Here is a 9,729-nt window from a genome sequence, read left to right on the forward strand (position 1 = left end):
GCTTTAGACACAGAATTACCCGAAGAACAAATCGGAAAAAATATCAAATATAATTTACACAAATGCATATATGAAAATTATATACAAAAACCTATTGAAAGTATGTATTAAGAACATATATCTTCATTTCTTTTTCTTAACAGTAAAGTATGTATAGTATGTTTTCGACCTGGTGGCATAGAGAGAGTAAATCTACATGAAAATACAAGTTAAAAATATAGAGTGACATTTCCTCGTATGAGGCTTAATTGTTTCAATAAATCAATGTCGTAAATTCATCGAATTTTAAAAAATCGCGAGAACAAGTGGCACTATCTGCTGTTTGGTGCGTAAAATGAACTTTTTGATTTCGCCGATAGGGTGCGCAAAAAATATATTCATTTTTAGTTCTCGCCATTAGCATAAGGCGGCGCTATTATATTTTAAAAAGCGTCCCCTAGTAGCGGTAACAAGAATTAAAAGTCGAAGTGATTTTTGACATTTGAGCTAAATGACACCACTTGTTCATTGGCGCATTTTTTTAAATCCGATAAATTTGAACATTGATTTATTCGAAAATGAAGCTTCATACCAAAAGTGTCGTTCTACCTTTTTAATTTATATTTTAATGTGAATTCGCTGCTTTCTGCGGTTGTGCAATCAAATCGGAAGCACTGTATATGTGTGCGAAATTTTTAAGATCAGAAACAAACATTTTTATGTACAGAAACAAATATAAGTACAGTCGGACATACTTAATAATTTATTTTATTTTATTATTATTATTACTGCACTATATACGATAAACACGTTGTTTGTTACATTTGGCAGTAATAATTTCAAAAGAATTTCAAGATACACATTTCAGCACCATGTGTTAGTACAACAAATAGTGTTTGAGAGACATTGTAGTCTTCTCATATCGTGAAACTGAAATTAAAAATTTGCTGTAACAAATATTAATAATGATTATAAATGCAACATTTTATTAACTTTGTTATTATTAATATTCATTTATAATTTCACGTATTATATTTATACTTTAAATATGAATCTTTTTATTATTAAAGTAATGTTACTTACATAAAAAATCACAATCAGAATTAATATATTTTAATAGATAAGTAATGCTGAAACAAAATTCCATCATTTCTGTTCTAATTATACTTGCGTCACTTGTGTTACCGTATGATTTGTACCCGTGTGTCCATTATTTTCTAAAAAAATCTGTTTTCCAATACTGGGAATTTTCCAACTGTTGCAGAAAAGTTTATTGAACGTTTCTCTAAATTGTCTACTCATTGTGCAATAAAGTATGAAATTTATAGCTGAGTTTACAAGGGTTAACATATCGATAACGTCACCTAAAAATTAAAATCACAATGAGTAAAACTGATTACACTAAGCAATTGCTGATATTATTTTTATTATTAATAAATTAAGGAAATATATCAAACATCTTCCATTAATGTTAAACTACAAAAATTTGATAAATAATAGTTACTAGTATATGTACATTGGATTATTTTTATTGAAATTTTACTGTTGTTCAGGTTTACTGATATTTATTCAATAAATGCTTCTCGACTTTTTAATCTTTTTCTCAACTGTGTCGCGCTTTTAGTTCTGATACAATAGTCTACAGCTTTTGTATTAAAGTGACGATAAAACTCTTTCATAAAAGCAGAAATCAGATCAGAGGAAAAAAACTAATTCCTATGTAAAAAAAAATGCTCTACTTTTATGCAGCAAACATTTTTTTTGTCTTTCAATTAAATTTCGAAAAATGAAACGATAAACGTTTTACTGGTATACTCATTCTATGAAATTTTGAGCTCCAAATTGATATAACATAAGTGCTATTTTGTGAAACTTTTGTGCCTTGAAATCATGTCAAACTTTTTACGTTTTGAAATCGACCAGTTGATATGCAACAACATAATATTTGAAGATACCCGTATCACATGCTACGTAAACTTTTCTTGATAAAGGAAAAATATAAAGAAGGAAATCTTCTTTTTCTTGGTCTCGCAAGTTGAGCAGAAGCAGAAGTCAAGTGAATAGTGGAAGACTTTTTTCACTGCGCTTCTTCTTAATCGAAAGCCGCTTCCGTTGCACGCAAGTATACCATATCCGAAAGGACTACATAGAATTGTTATTTTAATCCTGCTTTTAAATGTAACTTTCAGTGGAATTTCACACCGGAGGATTAAACTTTTCTTTGAAGGTATCATTTTTTTATATATATACTTTTTATAACTGAAGTATATTATTGGAGATTCTACGTGGCTCTTAGTCAGTTGAATTTTTAACTTAAAAAATGATGTGAAAGAAAGTTTTCTGAGCCAGTATAAGTACTAACCCAGCATCAAGTAACAAGTCCGGAAAAATCCTGGACCAAGGAGCACACTAAAAAGTCCCAGTATTCCCTGGGGTAGTTCTGTCAATAAAAAAAGCAGCAAAACTGCGAGCAACATCATCGTGGTCCGATCAGTTTGCCGTTCTTTTTCAGCTCTTCGACAGCTTTTCTTCCTTTCAGAATTTTCCTCCTGAATATTCGTTAACTTTCGCCTTCTTCGTTTTGCCTCCAACAGCACTTGAAGAAGTTTCAAGCTGACAATTGTTAGAACGAGGCAAGGAAAAAGTTTTATTACCACACTATAGATCCAAAAATTTAATTCCTTCAGGATGTCATGATTCTTCGCCGTTTCGCTTAATCGAACAAAATACAGTGTTACGTTCGTTGTGTTTTCTAATGGTACATCTAAAAAGGTAAACGTTTTTTAATAAGATAAATTGAAAAAAAAAAAGAAAGAAAAATAACTACGGGAACACGTAGCGAGAGGAAACGAAGTTTATACAATGAAAATGCAAAATTCTGTCCGTTCGATCATACTGAAAAATTAGTGTTGTAAATATCGAAATATCTCTGGGCTTATCGCTTTTTGTCAAGTTAAAAAAAATTGTTGAAAATAAAATAATGAAATAGAAAACATAGCAGCAGAGATTGGACGCGCTTCGTGTGTTCAAGAATACATATTAACAATGTTAGTAGTAATAAACATTGATATTTTAAGCTTTGTAAATTATTTGCTATTATATAAACAGTAAACTTTTAACTGCTATATTAATCGACGTATACGTTATGATAGTTATGAGCTTTTTCTAGTAAACCCATTAAATATAGTATTGAAATTTTCTTTTCTTCATTAATATCCAATACGTAAAATATCAAACGTTCGGTAATAACCACTTTTAAAACAAATGGCTTTTTTTCTTTTCACTAAAATCTCATATATTTCAAACGCTCGTGAATTGTGCTTTTGCAAACAAACATTTGCGAATAAAATTTTCACAGAGTATTCAGGTCAGCTTTTAGGCACCGAAAGATATTTCTCTGCATATATTCAGAAAATACCCAACTGTTAGAAAAACTGTTCAAACGTGTACAAGAAAAAAGCTTATGGCACATCGCAAGAATTAGTTATGTAATATTCTTCAAACGAATGAGTGGAAACGAGCTTTTCGAATTAAATAGTTATAACAAGGTCATTGCATAAATGTCAGTCGATATACAATTAAAACGTTAGGACAATAATTAACATTTTTCGTTCGCGTACATTAATGCATGCTCGTTTTAAAATAGAAACAGGGGAAGGGTAATGCGCGTTAACTGCTTACCGATCAAGCTTCGATTTCGAATATTTAGGCTCATTCCATTGGAATCCAACACCTCTACTTGTTTTTTCACTTCTGTCGTAATGTACAGAGGTATACAAAGCACAGGGCAAAAAACATACGCAATGAAAATTGCAAAAATAGTTCGTCTGTAACTACACCACTCTCTGTTCTGTTGTGGCCTTGCCACCGCCACGTATCTCCACACAGCCAATATTAACGTCAAACAAATTGAAATAGTGTGACAAACCTGTGAAAATTTAATTGGAAATTCAATTAACACAACTGTACCCGCCTTTTTCTTTTCTTTAGGTTGTTTAGAAAATCTTATTGTCAGATTCTTTTCTTATTAGTACCGGTAATTTTATACACAAAGAATAATGCTGTGGTTCTGCGAAGCAGAACTTCCCTATTCTTATCTTACAGCTGTTGCTTCTCTAGTTGAAACAAGATTGATCAACTTGTTGGTCTTTCAAGAACACGGGATTACGGTATAATGAAATAGAGCTAAATTCATTTCTTGTTGGACTGCAATTTAGCCTTTAATTAAAGAAGAAGGAGGATGCAGTATGTTGGATTGATTGGTTTCCAAACATGTAGGTCAATCCTCATCAAACAAAGCAAGGAAACGAAGGTTCCCGTAAGAATGCGACCAATCGTAAATACCGAAACGACTTTGCGGGACATCGGTGCACTATAATTTCTTTTTATGATAATTGCTTTGCAAATCAATTTCTAATAAGTTTTCGAAGAAACATGAATAACAATGTAGATAATTTATTTAATTAACAGGTTACCTGAGCGAAGTTTGAGTGAAACAGCACGAAGATAGTCCATCCGTAGGTGAACGTGTCTCTTCTGGATCGTCGGTACAGATAAAGATGAATCGCGTAAGGAATGTAATCTATCATTACGAGTAAATCGGCCACAGCTAATCCTGTTAAAATTATGTTCGTAGGTGATCTCATCTCTCGCCGAGTCAGAACGAGAATGTTCAAAATGTTTGCGATCGAACCAAAAATGCAAACCAAGAGTGAGATCCAGCCGTGCAGCTGCGAATAATGCGAGTGAAACGAAGATAAGTTGCAAACATAGTAGCCCGAGGTAGTGTTAAAATTCATGTTCGTTGTAAATGCGTTTCCTCCTTTTCCTGTTTCCTTTTTTTTTTTCTTCTTTATTCTTGCAAATGGGTTCGGTCGGTGTTTGTAAAATCTATTAATCTTCTTCGATGTCTGAATGTCCAGTATAAGGCAATAATTCTCAGTGAGATATCCTCGGCTATCGGACAGACACCTACGGATCGGAGATTCTTTAAATATTTGAAAACTAGTCCGCGAATCCTTGTTCGATAGGTTTCCTCGTAAATTTTTCCCTGCCGTAAACTAAAATAATCAAAGCGGAGAAAATAGGTGTTTGTTATTCTTCAAACAAGTTTCTTTGATTTCCTAGAAAAAGATTTTTCTTTTCTATCTAACGTTTTTAAAAATACTTTCAGTTTTGTTTGTATTATTTCTGGAAAGTATTTGTCTGTGAAAGTAAGCTGGCAACTTCCTCTTGAGAGTACGTTGGGTTACTTAAAAATTCCTGGCACTTTCCTGTTCGATCCTCGAGAAAATATCTCCTCAACTTCGTTTCCACTCTTTGAAAAGTATTTCCGTGAAGCCTTGTTCCTTTATCCTCAACGGGTTTTCAGGAAATGGTCCTTTATCCTTAACGATGTACTTCGGACAGAGAAAAGTTGCGATTCCGCAGATCCATCAAGCTCATCGGTAATGTTTCCCTTCAATCTTCTCGTGGTAATCGCAGAACACTGCCATTTTATGCAGCCTGAATGGATTCAACAAGTAATTCTCAACGTGTTACTTATATATTTCCTTTACCTTTTTTTTTTTTCGTACAATATAAGGTACAATTGCAACTATATTTTAAACATTATTTAAAAATTTTTAAATATTATTTTAGCGCATCGGTGGCAGTTTTAATTCGGTATATTAATTTCAATTCTAAAACAAATGATGAATTTAATTTCATTTAGGTAATTAACATTTATTCGATACTTAGCGATATTCGAACTAAATTAAAGTCACACTAGATAATGCAACAATCGAACAGTGAATAAACAACCGGTGTCGTTTTCCAGGTGCACCAGAGCGCTGCGACGTCGGTCGAGCTAGTGTCGTCGCGCCGTTATCGCTCTTTCAGCCGCCCCGAAATTTTAACGCAGACGCAGATCATTTCTCTCCTCCTTCTCTTCATCCCTTCTTTCATTTCGCTCTCTTTTTCACCAACTTTCATTTATCATTTTACTCGTCTAAGTACTTGATTAATCATTCATTTTCTGTCTGTATCTTTCTTCTTTGCGTTCATTCTATTACTTAGACAGGGTGTTTGAAGAAAAATATACATCATAAATATTACAAATCCTCTTTAAAGAAAAAGGAAAAAATGGAAAGTTCTTTAGCTTTTTATAATTCAATCTTTGGCGCTGCCTATTTAAGTCTTCGGCGAGAGAGCGAATGACTAATAAATGAAAAGATACGCACATGCATCTGTAGCAAGCACTATGGAAAAGTAATAGATGGTTTACGTTAGTCTGTTTGTTACAAAAACAGCTAAGAGGAAATGATTGCTACTGTTTAGAAGTGCTTATTCTGTGCGCTTACGCATCACTATATGCAATCCTCTCTGTGGGGGGTGAACTTTTGTAACCATACATCAGCCATTCACTCACAAGGGCAGTTCTCGAAGTAGTAAACTACTTAATAGTTCATTTAAAAACGCTTTCCACTGTTCCCCATTTTTCGTACATTAATAAAAAATAAGAAACATTTTAATATAATATAAAATACCGTTTTAATTAAAAGAGCGCGGGTTAGTTAGTTTTTGCTACGGTTGCTCTTCTTTTTGTACACGAATTCAAATCACCACGGAGGGATTTCAAATTGTATAATTATGCAAATTTACACTTTATATATATATATATATTTTTTTTTAGTACGATAAAACAATTAATTTTAGAAAGTTTGTTCGTATTTAATGTTGTTAAATATAATTTATTAAATAAAATAGTACATAACATTTATATTGATTTACAAGAACAACTTTTTATTGGGCAAAGTACAAATTACAAAGATAAATATACAAAATGGGAGATAATAGGCTTCCCCAGGAAAAATGGTGCCTACCCCTCTAACATAGGCTTTACCGGGGATTTCTGGGTTTTCGACCCTCCCCATAGGCTTTCTCAGTCTTCGCGGTTTAACAATTAAAAATTATATTATCCTCTTTCTAAATCAATTTTAATATCGTCAAAATTAGGATTCTGAACGTTCTTGCTTCTTCTTCATTGACATTTTCCTTCGGGAAACCTACTTTTTTCTATACTGTATAAAATGTTTAACGATCCTTAAAAAATATGTTCAGTCATTCTGTTTATATACTTACAAAACAATTTAACTTGCTTACTATTCCAATATTTTGAATATACAAAATACGAAAATATCGAAGTTATTCATTTAAAATGTATACAAATTTTGGCCAAATAATGTGCACTCGGAAACATTTATTAAATGAAAATAAAATAAAACAAAATTTTATGATAACATAACAAACCGAAAATTATTAATTTAAATAAATAAATACCTTTAATTAAATTATTAATAATAAATTCGAAACATAAAATTATTTTTTCTTTTACTTTCCACAATGAAATCTAATACGTATATTCAAACAAACTGAAAAAAAAAAAATCAACTTTTTATATTATAACAATTTTATAAATGTTTCCTTACATTTACGAATTTTTACTTTTAAAGCACTTAATACAGAGCACAGCTGTTAAATTTATGCTTTTACCGAACAAACTGCTTTTTTAGCAGCTTCGTCTAAATCATTTGCAGTAAGAATTGACAAGTTACTTTCTGCAAGAATTTTCTTTGCTTCTGTCACATTAGTACCTAATTTTGGAAGAAAAGGATAATTATTATTAAACTATACAGTTATTTCAATATAAGCCATAAAACCAAGCAGTTAGAAAATAATTACCTTCCAGTCTAACAACAAGTGGAATTTCAAGTCGTAAATTATGATATGCTGTAATAATACCTTTGGCTATAGTGGCACAATTTACAATTCCTCCAAACACATTTACAAGAATTACTTTTACTTTCGGATCTAAAGATATCAAATAAGATCTGAAGTTTTATCAAATTTTAATAACAGATTTAACAGTGTTATTATTTGTTTCAATGTTTATTACCATCACTTAGAATTTTAAATGCTTGATACACTTGATCTTCCTTAACACCTCCACCTACATCTAAGAAGTTTGCTGGAGAGCCACCATTTAGTTTAATTATGTCCATAGTAGCCATTGCTAAACCAGCACCATTAACTAAATATGAAACAAAGAATCAAAATCTTACTAATTTGTTGTAATGCTCATTTATAAATATTTATTTATCAAAACAATAAGGGAAGTTTTTTACTTATAATATTGAACATAACATTATTAATAAAGCATACCCAAGCATCCTATGTTACCATCCATGCCAATATAATTTAAATTAAATCGTGATGCAGCTGCTTCTCTAGGATCTTTTGTATCATTATCCTCTAAAGCAAACAAATCCTGCTGTCTGAATTGAGCATTATCATCAAATGATATTTTTGCATCTACTGCTATAACTTGATTATCTGTAGTTACAGCCAATGGATTAATTTCAACTTGCAAAGCATCAATATCTACAAACAGTTTCCACAAATTTTTTAATTCAAATATTGCTTTCTCTTGTACAGTTGGATCCAGAAAACCAAGAAATATGCTAACATCTTTAGCAATATCATCATCAATACCATAATATATATCTAGAGGTACTGTTTTTAATAATTCAGGAGTTTTTTCAGCAACTGTTTCAATATCCATACCACCTGCTGGTGAAGCAATTAACACAGGACCATTGTGCTGTCTATCCATAAGAATACAAATGTATGTTTCTTGCTTTATATTTACAGATTCTGCTATCATAATTTTTTGTACTAATATGCCATCTTCTGAAGTCTGTTTAGTGATAAGGCGGTGACCTAGCATATTTTTCACAACATCTACAACAGCTTTACGGCTAATAAGAAATATGTTAAATAACATGTATGTCTTTATATTATATTTATACAATGTACTTCCACTTACTCCTTTGTAAGATGCACACCTCCTTTGAAACCATTATCAAACCAACCCTTACCACGACCACCAGCTAATACTTGAGCTTTTATAACATATTCATCTGCATCTATGGGCAAAAATATAATATAATTACGTTATACTTTTATGTATAACAAATCATCAAATGGTAAACATTAAAGAAAATACTAACGCAGTTTTTCTAAAGCAGAATCTGTTTTATTTAAATCATCCACAATAGTGAAATTTTGCACAGAAACTCCGCAATCTCTGAGAAGTTCCTTGCTTTGATATTCAAGTAAATTCAAATTTCTCGTCTGGTTAACATTAAATGTTGAATTTTTTGTCAACACTTGAATTGAATATAACTTTCGGCTTGCAATTCGCAACATATTTAACCTTACAGTCACAACGATATAAAAAGACAGTGATTACTTTTCTGTAAAACGTTTAAAATTGTTTGTAATGCTCAATCATCGGCATTAATGCGAGACACTGTTTATATGTGTAAAATATGTTTAGAAGAATGTTTTAATAAACATTATTATTTGTGTACATCTGTAATCACCGGCTTCTAAAATTATGTAGCTACAAAAAAGTTATCTTCTATCCAACTGAACGTTTATTTTTATTTACTTATCTTTTTTCATATATATGCTATATAAAATAATTTATTTTTTATTTATATTACCATAATAATGTCCCAGCTATAAACCTACCTATACTTACAAGCATAATTGAAATAGTAAAATGGAAGTTGTTATATTTATATAAACAGAACTTTTTTAAAAATTTAAATTTGAATCTATATACACAAGGCAAAAGGTACAATACACACACAGAAATACTACATTCATTCTTGTTGTAAAACATGTATATTATAAGATCTTTTG

At 31.2% G+C, this 9,729-nt stretch overlaps 2 protein-coding genes across 6 annotated transcripts; both read right to left on the bottom strand.

The window, feature by feature from the left end:
- Positions 1–25: 25 nt before the first annotated feature.
- On the bottom strand, positions 26–6,223 carry LOC114873529 (G-protein coupled receptor dmsr-1-like). 3 transcript variants are annotated; one of them, XM_046286179.1, is made up of 6 exons: positions 4,455–6,223; positions 3,661–3,907; positions 2,342–2,743; positions 1,179–1,343; positions 1,063–1,109; positions 26–926 (listed from the first exon to the last, which is right to left on the bottom strand). In XM_046286179.1, exons 1-5 carry the CDS (start codon positions 4,776–4,778, stop codon positions 1,093–1,095), a joined length of 1,155 nt encoding a protein of 384 aa, XP_046142135.1. In that variant the 5' UTR covers positions 4,779–6,223; the 3' UTR covers positions 26–926; positions 1,063–1,092. The 3 variants fall into 3 exon arrangements, 2 of the variants coding, with proteins under 2 accessions (XP_046142135.1, XP_046142133.1); XR_006829521.1 differs by having other exon boundaries at positions 1,063–1,343; positions 4,455–6,222; XM_046286177.1 differs by lacking the exon at positions 26–926 and having other exon boundaries at positions 1,037–1,343; positions 4,455–6,222.
- Positions 6,224–6,689: 466 nt separating this feature from the next.
- On the bottom strand, positions 6,690–9,641 carry LOC123987748 (succinate--CoA ligase [GDP-forming] subunit beta, mitochondrial-like). Of its 3 annotated transcripts, XM_046285601.1 has the most exons (7): positions 9,566–9,641; positions 9,030–9,275; positions 8,846–8,945; positions 8,182–8,777; positions 7,916–8,050; positions 7,702–7,830; positions 6,690–7,613 (listed from the first exon to the last, which is right to left on the bottom strand). In XM_046285601.1, the coding sequence occupies exons 2-7, from the start codon at positions 9,226–9,228 to the stop codon at positions 7,501–7,503; spliced, it is 1,272 nt and encodes a 423-aa protein (XP_046141557.1). In that variant the 5' UTR covers positions 9,229–9,275; positions 9,566–9,641; the 3' UTR covers positions 6,690–7,500. The 3 variants fall into 3 exon arrangements, with proteins under 3 accessions (XP_046141557.1, XP_046141553.1, XP_046141559.1); XM_046285597.1 differs by lacking the exon at positions 9,566–9,641 and having other exon boundaries at positions 9,030–9,521; XM_046285603.1 differs by lacking the exon at positions 9,566–9,641 and having other exon boundaries at positions 8,182–8,769; positions 9,030–9,122.
- Positions 9,642–9,729: the final 88 nt, after the last annotated feature.

This window comes from Osmia bicornis, chromosome 1 (genome assembly GCF_907164935.1).
Source record: "Osmia bicornis bicornis chromosome 1, iOsmBic2.1, whole genome shotgun sequence".
Lineage (NCBI taxonomy): Eukaryota > Metazoa > Arthropoda > Insecta > Hymenoptera > Megachilidae > Osmia > Osmia bicornis.